Source organism: Anabrus simplex, chromosome 13 (assembly GCF_040414725.1).
Source record: "Anabrus simplex isolate iqAnaSimp1 chromosome 13, ASM4041472v1, whole genome shotgun sequence".
Classification (NCBI taxonomy): Eukaryota; Metazoa; Arthropoda; class Insecta; order Orthoptera; family Tettigoniidae; genus Anabrus; species Anabrus simplex.
The window spans coordinates 80,255,857-80,275,406 of record NC_090277.1 but is presented as its reverse complement, the minus strand read 5'-3'; the positions used below and the strand labels follow the sequence as shown (position 1 = coordinate 80,275,406).

Here is a 19,550-nt window from a genome sequence, read left to right as displayed (position 1 = left end):
TGACGTACAGAAACGGCACCGGTATGCGCTGGCTGGCATGCGCCTGTCAGATACTGCAATGAATGAGACGCATTTTTGCGGCGTATTGTCGCTATAAATGAGACGTGTGCACGAGCCTACGAACCTGAATTAAAGCGTCAGTGAAATTAATGGCATCACCCAGGTTCACCACGACCACAGAAATTTCGACGGGAACCCAGTCGGATGAAGCTTATGCTGATAGTGGCACACGACTGCAAGGGTTTTATTCTTACGCATGTTGTGCTTGAGGGACAGTGACTACAATTGCCGATTTCTGGATTTCCGACATCTGCTTCTGGCTATGTGGCGCAATCGTTCACTGTTATTGCGAGACGATCGCCCTATGGTGTTGCATGACAACGCACGTGGCAGTGGGAGGTCTTGGAACTGCCTCCGTACTCACCGGACATGAGTCCTTGTGACTTCGACCTGTTTCCGAGGTTGAAAGAATCCCTCTGAGGCCGCCGATTTTCTGGCCTGGCAACGGTACTCCGCGTAATAGGGCGCTCCGTCGCTGTCATCAACAGAGAACGCCTTGCCAATAGCCCCCGACGGTTTCCCGACCTTTGGCAAAAGGTGCGGGTGACAACATTGAAGGAATACAGTGCAATAGTTCATTAAATATTGCCGGTATTTCATTTACAGTCCTCGTAGATGCTAGGAAATACTTTAACTTTGTTCAGTGGGAGAAGTTGTGGCAAGTTTTATTCAAAATGAGAGTTTCCATGCATCTTGTCTGGTTGATGAAATATTTTTACGAGTCTAGCACAACAGGTGTCAGGATACATAGCAAAGTGTCAGAAATCTTGGACACAAACGAGTGTTCGCCAAGGATGTATATTGTGACCAGTGCTCTTTAATATTTGTGATGAATACATCATGAGTGCTGCAGTGAACGGATGGACTGGTGAATTTCCCATTCCCATTGGTGACACGAAGATACTGAATCTCCGATATTCGGATGACACCGTACTCAAAGCCGTGGATTCCAGTTTGGGTTTGCAGATAACTTACAAAAGACCAAAATGATGGTAATTGATAGGGCCGGCATCCACACTGAACCACGATAAAATGGGTGAACAGAATTTAATGAAATTCGGTGTGTAAAGTCTGCGAATAAGGTTCTACAGTTCAGGTTATAAATGACGTTTATCCATGCTGGATGAAATGATGGGGAAAGTGCTTAAAATGTATTTTTTTAATGCCTATGTTACTGGTCCTATCGAAAAGTATTGCATATCGTAACAAAAGTTATAGAGAATACAAATTCCAATCATTTATGCCTTACACAGTTTTACCATACCGACTGTGACAATATAGGCCTAATAATGAATTTAGACTTTTGTTGCTTAGTTCATATCAACGCCAAGATTGTTAACACGGAAATATTCTTAAATCGTGTTGACTGACGATGGTTTTTGTCTTTAAGCTGTAAAACTGCGTGGTCTTCAGTCCGTATCGACAAGGAAAAGTGTGAAGAACTGAAGATGATCATAAAAAATGAGAGAAAATCGTGTGAAGGACCGATCGCTTGAAGAATAAGACAAGAGGGAATTATGAAACATCAGATGCTCTAATATCCCAGAGTCGGAAGAAACCTAAATGTGAATGCTACGTCATCGAAAGTTCATAAAACTGATCAACAATAACATCGTATTGACCATTGTTGTGATGTGAGTTGTCCACCGCCGTCTCGATCCTCATAATATATTATAGTATATTATACTGCCTGCTCTATTGCAAATACGATGGGACAAAAATTCTCCGCTAGATGGTAGGCCATATTTAAGATCAATTTTAGATTAGTTGATAATTTTTAGTAACAGATTTTGGTCAGTTACAATAGTTATATATGTATATACACATTTATATAATATTAATTACATATAGACGCACAAAGTTCTTAACGCATTATTATGACGACAGCCTACAAAACAATATCCAGTATGAAATAAAATGGCGTATGGCTCTTGGTGCCGGGAGTGTCCGAGGACATGTTCGGTTCGCCAGATGCAGGTCTTTTGATTTGATTCCCGTAGGCGACCTGCGCGAAATGATGATGAAGACCCTGCCGGGAATCGAACCCGGGACCCCTGTGACCAAAGGCCAGCACGCTAACCATTTAGCCATGGAGCTGGTCACTATCCAGTATAGTTATATGTTCACTGAAGCTCATAAATTACATCAGTAGGCCTAATATTAAATATCGGTTAACTTACCTGTATAAAGTCGTAGGTCGCCTCTTCATGTCACAATTTAAAGATATTCCTGGACGAAGGCTTCAAGTGATAGACATTTTGTGTTCTTGCCAACTCAATATCAGTTAACAGAGGTCTTACGAACCTTGTTATTCTAATATCACTATGTTTTCAGATATTCTTTGACCTCACACTGTAGCATAACACATGCTGAAAGGGAAGAAGTAGCAAATCATCGCAATACGCTCGTAAGTTTGAAGAACTTCCGACGTAGGGCACAATAACTTCAACAAACTCCTGCAGATGCTTCATCAGAGCAATAAAACAAGGTTTTGCGTATCGAAGTCCTCCTCAGTCTTGATGCATAATCAGTTCCATTTATTGCTATCGATGCTGACGCAAATGTCACACTCCATCATCCCTTCAACAACAAGAACCAAGTACGCGCAAATTAGGATTAGATTGTCTTTTTCTAGATTGATTAGGACATTATTATTTGGATATTTCAGGCTGTCCAAAATGTCTCAACATGAAGACGTTTGTTTTGTGATTGTCCGTCACAATTATTACAAGGAATCCACTGTTCTCCACGGCTTTAATCATCTTCCGAAATAACGTATAAAGACTACAGATGCGAGAGTAATCTGAGAATATCCAACTGCTTCCTTTATTAGGACCTTGTCTAGATGTAGCCGACAGCTACTTTTCCCTTAATTCCCTTCTAGACGGTATTTTATGAAATCGTCTCTCTTTTGGCTGCGAACCACCTTGCAGAGATTTTCAAAATGGTACAAAACAATTAATATTTCGGGGGGGAATCTGAAGTTTCAGTTCTACAATATATATATAACTTGGACAAAGGGCAGTAAACAAGTACCTTTAAAAGAACTTATCTATGAGCACAACATGATTCATTCATTTCATATCACTGTACAAACGGAAGTAAACAGGCAGAAATAACTCAGCTTTTCATACACATACCGGTACATGCATCAATACCACAATGCAACAACCACACTGATCGCGAAGATTGTGCATCTATGACTGCACTCTTACGGTGATTTGAAGAGATATTGGTATTCGCGCCTTCCTGTGTTAAACTGGTGGCATAGAGCAGGCGATATAAGAGGATTGAGACGGCAGTGGAGTTTTCTCTTCTGCTGCCACTCATCTCCGATGGATGGGTTTACTGCTGCGTCTCGAGTAAAACAGCTTGCCTGAATATTGGCGGAAAGTAGCTGGGGAGTTAGATAACTCTGCACATTCTATACGACTGTTCCGTCAATCTGTGCCATCTTTAAATGTTTTTCTATGGATACAGTTAATAAATTTACTGGAAACATAAATGATCATTTTAATTTTGGTGAGATTGGTACAGATTGTTTGCTTTTAATGTTCTCAATACACTTTTCACCATAAAAATCGATTTCAATAAACATATAGAAATATGTTCATGTTATCGAACCGTTAGAAGATTTTTTATAATAATAAAACCTCTAAATATTTTTAATACTTACAGTGAAACATACTGTTACCCCAATTTTTAAACAAATCTTTATGTCGCACAGCAACCGCGTGATAAAACGTGTTCTGCCCGCCAGGAATTTACCTGTCTACACCCAGTTGCGGCGATTGTGAGTTCAATGTGCGGGGGCAAGAAAGTGTACAGAGAACTAACAGTACCCGGGTTTGTGGGATATAGAGGACGGGGGTGAGGGTGGGTTGTACATTAAAACTGAAGAAACAAGCCACAATATTGTAAGTTTCTAATGCTTTCTGAGCGAATTTCGAGAGAGAGGTAAAGGATGACAGTTTACCAATTTAAGTGCGGTAATAGTAGGATTTTTTTTTTTTTTTTTTTTTTAAGAATTTGATTCAATACTACATAATAAAACTTTCATCAAAGGAACATTATTACGCATTTATTACAATTAAATGGAATTATGGCGTGAATATACAATCAAAATCATTTAGTATTTGACTACACACTAAGAAACTAACAGACACTAAAGAGACTGCCTGACTGACGAATGCGCGCGGAAAGCGAGTGAAAATACCTCAGTGTCCATGACCCTGCTACACTTCCTCACAGCACGTGCGAAGTCTCCACTACTTGCTGTGGTGTTATAAAAATCGGTTAGCCGGGACGAACGAAATTTTGTGCGTATTTCCGCTAATAATTTTGTTAATAATTAAAGAAAATAAAGGAGAGAATTAGCGGATAAGACAACACGGCTTGTACAAATTGCTTTTTTTTAAAAAATAATTCCTATAATTCCTAGATTCAACCGGCTAAAATGCGAATGAAAATGTAATCTTTTCTCCAAAAAGTGGGGAGGACTGTCCCCCTCGCCCCCCCCCCCCTCTAATCGCGCTACTGTACTACACCCGTTGAGTTGCAACTCTAAAACTCAAACTTTTATTTCTGTAAAATCTGTTTGAAAGTAAAAAGTCCACACTTCTGCAGACATGCGACTCAATGTTTAAAACATCCTACGGATATGAGCTACGAATTTTAGGTAAATAAAATATAAGAAAGTATAAGAATATATTATTCTTTATTTATACCTAAAAATTACAATCCTTCTCCTAATCATCGTTATCCGGTCGATTAGATAAGCAGTTTGCCTTTTTTACCACTACGAGCGCTAATGTGAGTCAGTGCATTGTTTCACGTAAGCCCTTATAACTACTACGGTGTAGACATTTTTCAAAAAATCAAAAAAACGCCTCAGGGCATTGAACCAAGGAACACATTATAGAAAGAATCACCGGTATGTAAATAAGTTAATTTGGGTAGGATTTGAATTTTTTAAATGAGTAAAGTTACAAGCGATTGTAGGCTGTTTTTCCGGAACTGCATTTAGGCCGGAAGTGATTTCCGATATTTATTTTTTTAAGTTTGATAGAATTATCCAAGACTCACAATTTAAACTTTTCCAGGCCCTTTAGCCCTTCAACTTTGGGACTTACCGCCTTAACGGAATCCATCACCCCCTGAATGCTGGCCTCAACTGGATCGAGTCAGGGTGCTACCGACTTTTATACCAAATAGACCATATGGAAGTCTTAAGGTCGACCACAGTGTGTTATTGTAGAGGTTATGGACATCAGTCCCTTGCACTGACAGCCAACAGGAAGGAAGGTGTGAAGAATGACCTTAACGACCTTAGCACGTGTAAAGCGAAGTCAGGGCAATGTGCATCAACTTTCGCTGACCTTCGCACGTGCATGTGCAACGGGAGCCTTGCAAGGCGGGAAGTCCGTCGGGGCAAATTAGCTGCCTTCTCACCAAGACGGCTGGGCTTCGATTCCCAAACAATACACGTTGGAGTTTTGAAATGTTAAGTCGCGTTCTTCTGGTTCGGATTCCGCGTCTGATTGGAGGTCTCGTGGCTATGATAACTTGGTGTCTTTCGTAAGAGACCCAGGGACTCTCAATTTGGCAGTATAGCGTGACGACCACGGGACTTCCAGCTGAGAGTAGGATTTCTCCTCAGTTTCATCTCTCTTATCTGACCTCCCTTGGTCAACACTTGTCTTCTTCCGACCCCGAGGTCTAGGGAGCGTTTCACTCCACACCCTCCGTGGTTCATCTTTTTCTTTCGCCTCTTCCTTTTCACCCTCTGATTAGTGTTAATAGCGAATGGTTGCCCAGTAGTACTTCTGTATAAAATAATAATAACCAGCACCAATTAATTTAATCATTTTAACTACAATTTTCTGAGAAACTGCAAATCCACATTTTAATGTTGAAAAAAATTTCTTACCAGACAAAGTAGCGGTCCCCATACTACGAAAAACGTAAAATTAAGCGATTTCCTCAATTATGCCGAAAGTTGAAAGGCTAAAGGGCCCGGAAAGGTTTCGAACTGTGAGTCTTGATATTCTATCAAACTTTTTAAAAAATTCGAAAATCGCTTCCGGCCTAAATGCAGTTCCGGAAAAACAGCCTAAAATCGCTTTGTTTCTTTACTCGTTTTGCTTTTGATTCAAATCCTAGCCAAATTAACTTATTTACGTAATCCTTCATGTAATGTGTTCATTCATTCATTCATTCATTCATTCATTCATACCCTCTAGCGTTTTTTTTTTTTTTTTTTTTTTTACTTTAGGAAAAATGTCCACATCGAATGTAGTTATAAGGGCTTAAGTGAAACTCTGCATTGACTCAAATTAGCGCTCGTAGTGGTAGAAAAATGTAAACTGCTAATCTAATCGACCGGATAAAGGTGAATAAGTTAAGGATTGTCCGGATCCATTGCTATATGGTTAGCATACTGGCCTTTGGTCACAGGGGTCCCGGGTTCGATTCCCGGCAAGATCGGGAATTTTAACCATCATTGGTTAATTTCGCTGGCACGAGGGCTGGGTGTATGTGTCGTCTTCATCATCATTTCATCCTCACCACGACGCGCAGGTCGCCTACGGGTGTCAAATCGAAAGACCCGCACCTGGCGAGCCGAACATGTCTTCGGACACTCCCGGCACTAAAAGCCATACGCCATTTCATTTCAGTTAAGGATTGTAATTTTAGGAATAAATAAATAATATATTATCATACTTTATTATATTTTATTTGCCTAAAATTCGTAGCTAATATCCCTAGGATGTTTTCAACGTTGAGTTACTTCCCTGAAGGGCTGGAACTGTGGATATTTTTATGTTTACAGTTTGCTTTACGTCGCACTGACACAGATAGGTCTTATGGCGACGATGGGACAGGAATGGGCTAGGAGTGAAAAGCGATCGGCCGTGGCCTTAATTAAGGTACAGCCCCAGCATTTACCTGGTGTGACAATGGGAAAACACGGAAAACTATCATTAGAGCTGCCAGCAGTGGGGTTCGAACCCACTATTTCCCGAATGCAAGCTATTAGCTACGTGACCCAAACCATGCGGCCACTTACTTGGTAAACAGCAAATCCTACTTTCTGTGTTTATTGCTTTTTTATACCTTGAATTAAAAAATATATAACTTTTTCCCTGACGTACTAATCCGAAAATATTCCGCTTAATATTTTTTCTTCGGATAGGAATACATACAAGTCCGTAGCCTTTTAGCAAATACAGTAGAGACAATACGCGATACTCAGCGAGATATCGAGGGGCAGCTATTAGAGCTCTCTCTAGCGGGTAGACCTGAGAACTACTGATATGTCATAAGAGCACGTGTATTTGTGTGTGAAGCTTTTGGTGTTATTTATGCGTTTTCAGTGAGGTGACATAATTAAATAGTAGCGTGTGTCATTCCTTCATATCTCCTCTCAACATGAGGGAAAAGGTATGTGCTGTGTTTGGCTGCAGTAACTATGAAGTAGAGAAGAATGAGCGGTCTTTCTTCCGTTTGCTCGTGACAAGAAAATGTAAGTAATATTGTGTTTACATATATATTCTACCAGTGACAAAGAGATTTTTATAGTACTTCATAATCTTCTGACCTGCTCGACCCATATTTTAACTGGCTTAAAATATAATACGCATATTTTATAGTATAGTGCAGCATTTGACGTCCAATACCGATGTGTTGTTGTAGGTGTGATCTGTGGGTTTTGAAATGTCACAGAAGTGATTTGGATAAGGTGTACAAGAAAGAAGGGACGTTACGCTTATGTAAGAATTATTAGATCTGGTCAGATCATTTCCAGGCCAGCGACTTTAAAAATCCTCGACTATACAGCCAAGAGTATGTTACATTTTTACTCTAATTGTACGTAACTATTCCTCAAAGCATCACTATCGACAACATTTTCATACTTTTCTTTCTTTTATCCCTCTTCTCAGATTAAAGCCGGGATTTTATAGATTTTCTTTCTGTTAGTAGGCTTCATGTTAATAGGAAAATTGTCCAGCTTTTAAATGTTAATTCATTGCATCATCTGTGTAAGGAATGTGCCGATATTTTTATTGACAAGTGTCTTAATGTGATGATACAATGTTTTTAAATGAGAAAAAAGACAAATCTAACCGTAAAAGTTCAGGCAGGAATGCTAAAGCAAAAAAGGTTATGCATAAATGAAAGATCAAGCCATTTCACAGCAGTCCATATCACATCTTGTTTATATGTCTAATTTCAGTCTTTAAATAATAACCTTTTGGATAATTCTTCATTCATTTATCCAGAATTGCTTTAGCAACTTCGAAGTTAATATCTCAATAATACTTTCTTTCTAGACGTAATTTATGTATCCATTTTCGTATATGCATTTTCATTGATATTTGAATTTAGCGCGACTTTTCAGGTCAAGTCACTAGGAGCGCCACCGTCGATTTGTCTCCCATTTTAACAAGGCTAAATCCGTAAGTGTCGCGTATTGTCTCTACTGTATTTGCTTTTAGTAAGTGGTATTTTTTTTCTTTTTTTTTTCTTTCTTAATCCGTTTCCCCTCCAGGGTTGGTTTTTCCCTCGGACTCAGCGAGGGATCCCACCTCTACCGCCTCAAGGGCAGTGTCCTGGAGCGTGAGACTTCGGGTCGGTGATACAGTGGTGAAAGAGGCCCAGTACCTCGCCCAGCGGCCTCACGTGCTATGCTGAACAGGGGCCTTGTGGGGGAATGGGAAGACTGGAAGAGGGAAGGAAGCGGCCGTAGCCTTAGGTTAGGTAGGGGAAACAGAGTTAATTAGAACATGAGGTAATTAGAGGTAATTAGAACATTATCATATAAATATCATATGTAGGAAAATAAAATACAAAATTACTGAGCTCGATAGCTGCAGTCGCTTAAGTGCGGCCAGTATCCAGTATTCGGGAGATAGTAGGTTCGAACCCCACTGTTGGCAGCCCTGAAAATGGTTTTCCGTGGTTTCCCATTTTCACACCAGGCAAATGCTGGGGCTGTACCTTAATTAAGGCCACGGCCGCTTCCTTCCCACTCCTAGCCCTTTCCTGTCCCATCGTCGTCATAAGACCTATCTGTGTCGGTGCGACGTAAAGCAACTAGCAAAAAAAAAAAAAAAATACAAAATTGATAGGGAATCACATATTAAGGTTGTTTAGAATCTGTGTCACATTTCATTGATTGATATCAATTGTTATAGAATTTATATTCCTATTTCGACATGATAATATTCTAATTACTCCATGTTCTAATTACCCAGAGAGCCTTAAAATCACTAAAACCGAGTATGTGCAATATGGCTTGCAGACTGCTGGTGCCATTCGCATCGACGGGCAAGACCTACATAAAGCCAACCAATTGAAGTAGCTTGGATCACTCATCACCTCAGACAGAAATACATTGCCAGACACCCGAACACGAGTAAATGCTACATAGCTGAAGTGGTGCTATGTGACAAGAAAATTCCCACCCGCCTGAAATGAAAAGTCCGACCAGTTGCACTCAATGGGTCGGAATGTTGACCTACAACTAAAAGGCATGATTAGGTTCTACATGGTATGGAGATGAAAATGTTACGCTGGTCACTGGGGCGATTGGGAGTAGTGACACCTATCCAGGATGTTGTATGTCCGGCGCTCCCTTCTCGCTCCGCCAGCCAGCTACACGCGCGCCAAGTGTCATTCTTCTAGCCTCGACGCGCAGCCCTCAGTGCGCGTGCCTGAACAGTCGTGTGTGTACTATAAAGAGGAACTCCCAGCCTGTCCAGATGCCCACTTGCCCCGGTGTCCAGCTCCAGAATACACCCTACGTCGAGCACGGAGGCTACTCCTCTTGAAAATGTGCTTCGGCCAGGTGGACTGAATTTCTGGCAGTACGAGGTATCACCTCTGGTCACCGCTCCTCTTATTCCGCTGCCCATATCCAGTCATACTATTACATACCGTTATATTTCCCTAATTAATGCAAGCTCCCTTGGTTTCGCCAAGTAAGAATTCTTCCAACATTGAACTTGCTTTTATGAACTCAGCAAGGAAGGACTTTCCAAAACATTTATGTCAGTACTTCGGATAGTTTTCGACTATCGACTTTTCGTATCAAGGACTATCTTTTCTAGATAGTAGTGGATGTAAATACTGCAAACTTGTATATAGTGTACAAAAGATAGACTCTTTCTCAAGATTCCTAATTCATTTTGCTTCAAGTTAAATTTCATTTTTATTTGTGTAAATAGTGTATTTTGCATTTGAAGCGAATAATAAAGTTGTGTTTTGTAAATCTCAACCTTGGTTACAACACAACTCTATGGCGACGAGGTAAAAAAAAAAAGTACGCAACAAACACTCCACTTCATCGGCCCCAGTCAACCAACTCTGTGGCGACAGGATAATAACTTGCAATTCATCCACTCCTTCACAACGAGGTACAGCAAACTCAGTGCCCTCATACACTTAGACATTGGCGACGAAGTCAATCAGTGCTCAGTGTGTCGCCCACTCAACAGACATTCCACAGCTCTCTGACGTGCGCTCCACCTGTGTGGCACGCTCCAGCGTGTTTGCTTGCTCTCTCTCTCACTCCCAGCACATATCGGTCAAGGTCGCGCCTACAACCAGTTCTGACACACAGCTCTCCTTGCTCTTTATTGCACGCATCTCGCAATGGCTACAGCTGAGCAACTCGCTACGGTATTCCAAGCCTTACAGCAGCAACAACAACAGTTTATGCAACAACAACAGGCAGCATTAATTCAGGCTATTCAAGCTATTTCTGTCTCTACACAGCCATCAGCTATTCCTCCGTTCTCTGCTTTTGATCCGGCTAAGGAAGAATGGTCAGTTTATTTAGCACGTTTACAACAGCATTTCATCTGCCATTCTGTCACAGATGATCACCGCCGCCGAGCACTATTTCTTAGTTCAGTTGGCAATGCTACGTGTGAATTACTACGTAAATTAGGTCCAGAAGAAAACCTTTCTGAGGTACCATTCGCACAGCTCCTGGCCCGTCTCACTGAACATTATGCCAAAGCTCCTCACATAGTGGCTGCTCGCTATAAATTTTTTCAGAGCAGAAAGCAACCCCATTAGACACATACTGAATGGATAACTGAATTGCGTGGTCTAGCTAAACCCTGCCAGTTCATATGCTCCAAGGACGGTTGTGGTTCACCCTACACTGATTCTCTCATTCGGGACATGGTAATTTTACATACTCCTGAGGACAAGATACGTTTTGACGCTGTCAAGCAGAGTAACCCTTCTTTAGAAGACGTCCAGCGTATTGCTACGGTTTATGAGCTTACTACTAAGACTGCCGCAGCCATAGCTTCTCCACACGAGGTTGCTCAAGTCTCGACTCAGGCCCGCAAGTCCTCTGCTACAGTGAACCGTCCAGATAAGGCGCTCTCTACCAAGCATTCTCGCCAGGTTCCCTCTCGTAATGCTACAAGGAAGCCCAATTCTAAAAGCACCTCGAAACTCCTGCCTTCCTGCCGAGGCTGTTTCAAGCATCATGAACGTCGTGACTGTCGTTTTTTCAAAGCCACTTGTGAACGATGTAATAAACTTGGACACATTAAGACTGTATGTCGGAGTTCGCTCCGCCCTGCTACGACTCCTGCAGCACGCCCGAAGCATATACAGCCCCGCCAAGACATGGAAGTTGATCAGATCAATCTTATTCTTCCCACAAGGAATTCTCACAAGATCATCGTTCCTCTCTCATTCTCTACTCGATCTGTCGATTTTCAATTAGACACTGGATCACCTGTCTCTATTATTAATCTAGCTACCTACCATGACTTAGGTTCCCCTTCATGCTCTCCAGCTGACATCCAGCTTGTGACATTTAACAAAAAGAAAATTGACATTAAAGGTCAAATCCAGCTTCAAGCTAGTTATAAAGGAATTCAGAAGGCCATTCCTCTTCTCGTAGTTAACAACTACACTGCATCCAACATTATGGGCATGGATCTATTTAACTTATTTGGTTTCCAGATACATGACAACATTAACGTTGTATCTACATTGCATCCTACTTCTGACGTTACCGATCTCCTAAAGCAGTTTCCTGAAGTCTTCGACTCTCAGCTCGGAACAGCAAAAGACTATACAGCTCACATACAGCTGAAATCCGGAGCTAAGCCTCGCTTCCTCAAAGCACGTCCAGTACCCCTAGCACTTCAAGACCCGGTCACGAAAGAATTAGAAAGATGGATACAAACTGGCATTGTGGTACCAGTTACTTCTAGTCAATGGGCTACTCCACTAGTGGTAATCAAGAAACCTGATGGTAATGTTCGACTTTGTGGCGATTTTCGATCTACAGTCAACGCACAACTCGACACAGATATCTTTCCTATTCCACGTCCAGAAGACTTATTCCGTCGTCTCGCTGGTGGACAATTCTTCTCTCGAGTTGATCTTAAAGCAGCATATCTCCAGCTACTTTTAGACGAAGACTCTAAGAAATTTCTAACACTCAACACTCCTCTCGGACTGCTCCAGCTCCAGCGGCTCCCATTCGGTGTTTCATCCTCAGCGGCTATTTTTCAGCGCTATATAGCTCAACTCACTGCCTCCATTCCCGGTTGTGCTAACTACCTGGATGATATTATTGTTACTGGAAAAGATCATCAGGAACATCTACACAATCTACGCCTCCAGCTCCAGACATTGAAAGACAATGGCCTACGAGCGAATCTCGCTAAATGTACATTCTTTCAGCCTCAAGTTCACTACCTAGGACATATACTTGATAAGACTGGAATTCGCCCTAGTGCACAGAATGTCTCAGCTATCGTCAACATGCCAGAACCTCAGAACCTCAAGCAGCTCCAGTCCTTCATAGGCAAAGCGAACTACTATAATAAGTTCATTCCCCGCTTCGCTACAGTGGCAGCTCCATTAAACGCTCTACGTAAAAAAGGTGTTAAATTTCAATGGACTCCGCAATGCCAACAGGCATGGAAAACCATCAACAACGCCTTAATTCAAGCTATACAACTCACTCATTTTCAGCCCGACAAGCTCATCACGCTAGCTACTGACACTTCAGACTACGGTGTCGGTGCCGTTCTCTCCCAGAAGGATCGTCATGGACAGGAACGCCCCATCGCCTTCGCTTCGAAAACACTTAATGACCATCAACGTCGATACTCACAGATAGAGAAAGAAGCTTTAGCCATCATCTTTGGTATTCGCCGTTTCAATGAATATCTCTATGGCAACCATTTCCTGATCATTACTGATCATAAGCCTCTCGTACACTTATTCCATCCTGGTAATAAGATCCCTGAGAATTCCCTCAGAAAGCTTCAAAGATGGTCCATGTTCCTTTCTGATTATTCCTACCAGATTGTCTATCGAGCCACATCCCAGCATTGTAATGCTGATGCCCTCTCACGCTTACCAGTTAGTCCTGATACTGCCTTCGATTCTCAAGAATCTGAATGTCTTCAGTTGGACATAGAACTTGAAGATACTGTCTCCAGTTTTCCTATTGATGCTACCTGCATAGCTAAAGCTACGGATAAGGACAGTACACTTGCTACTGTGCGTACTTACATCCGCAACGGTTGGCCTCTTCAGAGCAATCTTCCTGCCCACCTTGCACCTTATCATCGTATGCAGCATCGTCTCACGACTCGTGCTGGAGTCGTACTCCTAGAAGCAGGCACCATCTTCCGAGTGGTTATCCCACTTAGCCTACAGAAACAAGTTCTCGAATTATTACACCAAAGCCATTGGGGTATATCCCGAACGAAGCAACTAGCACGTCAACACTGCTACTGGCCCGGTATTGATGCCGCCATCGAAAAGCTCATCCGTCATTGTGAACAATGTCAACTGAATCAGAACGCCCCGTCTTCTGATCTAGCTTCATGGCCTCCTGCTACTACTCCATGGGAACGAGTTCACATCGATTTCGCAGGTCCTTTCCTCAATTCCATGTGGTTAATAGTCATCGATTCACTATCGCACTTTCCATATGTAGTGGATATGCATTCGACTACTACGACCGAAGCTACCATTCGTGCTCTACAGAAAATATTTACTACAGAAGGCTTACCTCAAGTACTCATTTCGGACAACGGACCTCAATTTACAGCTACGGCTTTTAAGAAATTTTGTACATATAATGGCATTCGTCATATCCTAGCACCGCCTTTTCACCCTCAATCTAATGGTGAAGCTGAACGCTTTGTACAAACATTTAAGAGAAGTATGAAAAAAGCTGTCTCTTCAGGCTTAACTAAAGACCAAGCATTGCTCCAACTCTTAAGCAACTACAGAACTCTGCCCGGCGCTGATAATATCACTCCTGCACAGAAGCTCCATGGACGACCTCACAGAACTTTACTTTCTCTGTTGCAGCCTCTTCCGGCCCAGTCTCAGACCTCACCAACGAAGTTCTCAGTCAACGACAAGGTCTACACCCGGACAATCCAACAGAGACATCAGCAGCTCCGGCCCAGCATCGCAGCCGCCGCCAGCGCCGCCGCCGTTTCACGCCGTACCGGCGTATTTAGGAGGGGAGGGTGTTGTATGTCCGGCGCTCCCTTCTCGCTCCGCCAGCCAGCTACACGCGCGCCAAGTGTCATTCTTCTAGCCTCGACGCGCAGCCCTCAGTGCGCGTGCCTGAACAGTCGTGTGTGTACTATAAAGAGGAACTCCCAGCCTGTCCAGATGCCCACTTGCCCCGGTGTCCAGCTCCAGAATACACCCTACGTCGAGCACGGAGGCTACTCCTCTTGAAAATGTGCTTCGGCCAGGTGGACTGAATTTCTGGCAGTACGAGGTATCACCTCTGGTCACCGCTCCTCTTATTCCGCTGCCCATATCCAGTCATACTATTACATACCGTTATATTTCCCTAATTAATGCAAGCTCCCTTGGTTTCGCCAAGTAAGAATTCTTCCAACATTGAACTTGCTTTTATGAACTCAGCAAGGAAGGACTTTCCAAAACATTTATGTCAGTACTTCGGATAGTTTTCGACTATCGACTTTTCGTATCAAGGACTATCTTTTCTAGATAGTAGTGGATGTAAATACTGCAAACTTGTATATAGTGTACAAAAGATAGACTCTTTCTCAAGATTCCTAATTCATTTTGCTTCAAGTTAAATTTCATTTTTATTTGTGTAAATAGTGTATTTTGCATTTGAAGCGAATAATAAAGTTGTGTTTTGTAAATCTCAACCTTGGTTACAACACAGGAGAAGATGCGGGAAGCACGACTTAGATGGTATGGTCATGTCGTCCGAATGATACATACAGTCCTCCAATTTGATCATGGAGGTTCTCTATCCCGAGAAGCCATGATTCGACTGGTATCAAGGAAGACATGCGTCTTGTAGGCATCACTGAAGCTGACGCCCTTGACTGCAGGGAGTGCAGGAAGGATGGCGTGTTTCAAAGCGGACCCTGCACCAATCTGGGACTAAACGATTGGAAAGAAGAAAAATGTTATTTGTTTCACGTCCCACTAACTACTTTAAAGACTTTTGGAGACGCCGATGTGCCGGAATTTAGACCCGCAGTTCTTTGCGTGCCAGTAAATCTACCGACAGGTGGCTGACGTATTTAAGCATCTTCAAATACCACCGGACTGAGCCAGGATTGACCCTGCCAAGTTGGGGATGGTTGGTTGGTTGACTCTTCAAGAAATGAAAGTATCGGCTAAAGGAAGGCAAGGCCCACGAAGGGCGGGAAAATGAAAGACTCCCTAGGCCTCGAGTGCTTTAATACTGTCGGGGTCGGAAAAGAACAAGAGTTGACCAAGGGAGGTTGGATGGGATAGATGAAAGTGAGGAGACTGGCACAAGTAAATGGACCCATGGTCGCCACCCCACGCTCCAAAGTTCAGAGCCTGGGGCCCCTTTCAGTCGTTTCTTACGGCAGGTAAGGGATATCGTGGGTGTTATTTTGCCTCCCCACCCACAGGAGGATGCTACGTTGGGGTCAGAAGGCCAGCGCCTCAACCGTCTGAGCCACTCAGCCCGGCGAAAATATTTCAATAATAATAATAATAATAATAATAATAATAATAATAATAATAATGAACGCAGGGTATTGTACAAGTTCTTCACAGGTAGGGTCTATACTTCTCTGAGAAACAATTGAACCTATGTATATATATATATATATATATATATATATTTGTTATTTGCTTTACGTCGCACCGACACAGATAGATCTTATGGCGACGATGGTATAGGAAAGGCCTAGGAATGGGAAGGAAGCGGCTGTGGCCTTAATTAAGGTACAGCCCCAGCGTTTGCCTGGTGTGAAAATGGGAAACTACGGAAAACCATCTTCAGGGCTGCCGACAGAGGGATTCGAACCCACTATCTCCCGGATGTAAGCTCACAGCTGCGCTCCTAAACGCACGGCCAACTCGCCCGTTCCTATGTAGATATACCGTAATGTTCGTTGTGGGTATCCACAGGGCTTGTACCGACATGAGATATGAATTAAATGGCGTTGATATTTAACTTTTTTAAAAATAAAACAAAATAAATGCGAGGATGAATTCATTCTTCTGAAAGACTACCGGTACATGTTCTATGTTAAGGGTTATTGCATGGAAACTCATTGATATAGATACATTTCTGTGTATGTAGGTAACGCTTTTTATAGTCCGAACACTTAAATAATCACGCTAGTCATTTCTCGCAAAAAGCAATCAACGACTAGCTCTCACTTGACTGGTCTAGAACGCGAGAAGAAAATATATTTACGCGTCCAAACAGTTACTTTATTAGGTTTTGGTGAGAGGGGAACTAAATTCACGTGCCCTAACAGTAAACTTACTACGGAATTATTATTATTATTATTATTATTATTATTATTATTATTATTATTATTATTATTATATGCGAATAAGTCCATTAGAACTATGGCAAAGTACTTAGAGGCGTGCATTTGCCTTCCCTTGTGCCCATATTTCTTTCATTCTTTTATTCTGGACTTCTTTTCTGTCTTCAGATCAGGTTGTTTCAGTCTTCTTCTTTGGTCTTTCCTCTTGGCCAACTTGCCATTTGTAAATTTTGGATCTGAAAGATTACCCTGTTTCGACATCTGCTGGTGTAATTCCTCCCTGTTTCAAATCAGTTCTGATTTCACCAATCCATTTCACTGTGTCTGTTTTGGCCTTACTCCTGTTTTCGTAGAATTCAACTATTTGTTTTGTAAGCCTTTCTGGGCGCATTCTTTTAATATTTCATTTATTATTATTATTATTATTATTATTATTATTATTATTATTATTATTATTATTATTATTATTATTATTATTATTATTTATACACTTATAATCGTTTAGGAAATTAGAAATCATATCGATCTTACAAGAAAGTTTATTAATTTGCACATATTTTGTAGTAATGCAATCCTAATTAGCAATATCGATAGGCCTATACATAAAACTATTTCCTCCTTAAATTTCTAGCGGCTGTGAGCTTGCATCCGGGAGATAGTAGGTTCGAATCCCACTATCGGCAGCCCTGAAGATGGTTTTCCGTGGTTTCCCATTTTCACACCAGGCAAATGCTGGGACTGTACCTTAATTAAGGCCACGGCCGCTTCCTTCCAACTCCTAGGCCTTTCCTATACCATCGTCGCCATAAGACCTATCTGTGTCGGTGCGACGTAAAGCCCCTAACAAAAAAAAAAAAAAAAAAAAAAAAAAAAAATTCTAGCGCGTAGTTATGGGAGCGGAGAAGGGGATCTGTAACTACGAAGAGAGGAGAAAGTTCGCGCATGCGTCCTTTCAGTTTGGTGCAAGGATTGGACTATCTCTATACCAGATCCTCTTTGCTCTAGATGCTCTGCATGGGATCACATCGCTGTCGCAGTCTTACTCGGCATGTGCTAGGGGTGGGTTCACAGCCTATCCGTAACACGACGTGACAGGTAAGAATATTAGCTCATATGAACAATATTATGTCTTCAGGTAATTGATTTAATATAATCTAACGTTAGCTGCTGAAGCCTGTCTCTTCACGTTAATCCTATATTTAGAATTGAGCTAAAATATTGCTTAGTTACGAGGTTGAAAGCAGAAATAAATGTACGTATCTCTCAAATTGGTACCAGCAAGTATTGAAACTTAATTAGAACTTTAGGAAATATTCCTTAACTGTGAAGTAGGTAGCGTTATGTTTACAGAAATTATATCTCTAGTTGAAAAGTACTACACAGTGTTTGCATCCAGTGTTCGGCTTTAGCCTATATTAATTTCTGCCCATTCGAACTTCTGGGAAGATACCGGTACTAAAGGCGATGGGATGGGATGGGATTTAGTACCATGTCTGCAGTACTTATTTGATTGTTTGCATCAAGGAACTATTCCAAATGAATGGGGAGTTTCTATAGTAGCCCGTGTGTGTAAAGGAAAGTATGATAGACATAAAGCTGATATTTACAGGCCAGTCGACGTGTTGCAGGTAAGCTTTGGGAAAGCATTCTTTCTGATTATATTAGACCTGTTTTCGATATAACTGGTTCGATACAAGGCAGTTCGAGTTTAGGACAGGTTATTCCGCTGAAGTTCAACTTGTAGGATTCCAGTGAGATATAGCAGATACGGTACCTTGGATTCAGGTCAAATGGACTGATGGCGATTGACCTGTGTAAGGCATTTGATAGGGTAGATCATGCGATACTACTGGCAAACATGAGGGCTGTTGAGCTAGACAAAATAGTGACTGAATAGGTGACTATTTCTAGTTAATAGAACTCTGAAAATTAGAGTAGGTGAAACTTTATCGATCCTGTAATCATTACTAGGGGAATTCAAGGCAGTATTATTGGACCTTTTTCTTGTACGGTATATATAAATATGAGTGCAGAACTGTAATCAGAGAATGCTTTTTGCGGATATTCTGTATAGAGTAACTTAACTTACAAGATTGTGAGCAACTGCAAAAAGACCTCGGCAATGTGAGGTGGACATCAGGCAACGGTATGATAAACGGGGATTAAAGGGCTGAGAGTTTCAATAATAGGAAAAAATCCTGTTTCAATTACTGCGTTGATGGGATCACTGTAAGTACTGTCCGCACACTTTATCTTGATGCATTTGTGTACGGGGTGATGAGTAAGGAGGGAGCTGTCCCGGTATCGATAGTGCTGCCTGGTGCTGCCAACTGAATGAAAATGAAATCTGAATTGAATCGAGAATATGTTCGATCGATATGAAATTTCTAAACCGTTATCATCTTAAGCCAACAACTATGTCACATACACATTATATAACATTATAAAACATATCTCTCGATGCGAATCTTGTTCCTAGCATGAATTCTATACTTTGACTTTGATGTGTAAACAACAACAGTACCAGTTACGTAAAGTTTACGCCAGATGTCGCACAACGATGCTTAAGCGATTCATAGTTTGTGTTTCATAGGTTGCCAGTATGAATCTCGAAGATCGCCGAGGTCGACCGATTCAGCACTAGGATTTAAATGCACCAAGAAAAAGTGT

The 19,550-nt window shown here is 41.7% G+C and overlaps 1 protein-coding gene and 1 long non-coding RNA gene across 3 annotated transcripts in view; one reads left to right on the top strand and one right to left on the bottom strand.

The window, feature by feature from the left end:
- Positions 1-5,349, bottom strand: part of LOC136884864 (pyridoxine/pyridoxamine 5'-phosphate oxidase) — a 31,202-nt gene extending 25,853 nt beyond the window's left edge. Inside the window, exon 1 of one of the 2 annotated variants that reach the window (XM_067157153.2) lies at positions 5,193-5,349. In XM_067157153.2, coding sequence (XP_067013254.2) covers positions 5,193-5,210 — 18 coding nt within the window. In that variant the 5' untranslated portion in view covers positions 5,211-5,349. Of the gene's footprint in view, positions 1-2,240; positions 2,352-5,192 lie in introns of those variants that run through there. The other variant, XM_067157154.2, reaches the window with a different exon arrangement.
- Positions 5,350-17,811: 12,462 nt separating this feature from the next.
- LOC136884685 (uncharacterized) overlaps positions 17,812-19,550 on the top strand; it is a 55,524-nt gene continuing 53,785 nt past the window's right edge. Inside the window, exon 1 of the long non-coding RNA XR_010861404.2 lies at positions 17,812-17,975. This is a non-coding gene — a long non-coding RNA (uncharacterized lncRNA). The remainder of the gene's footprint in view (positions 17,976-19,550) is intronic.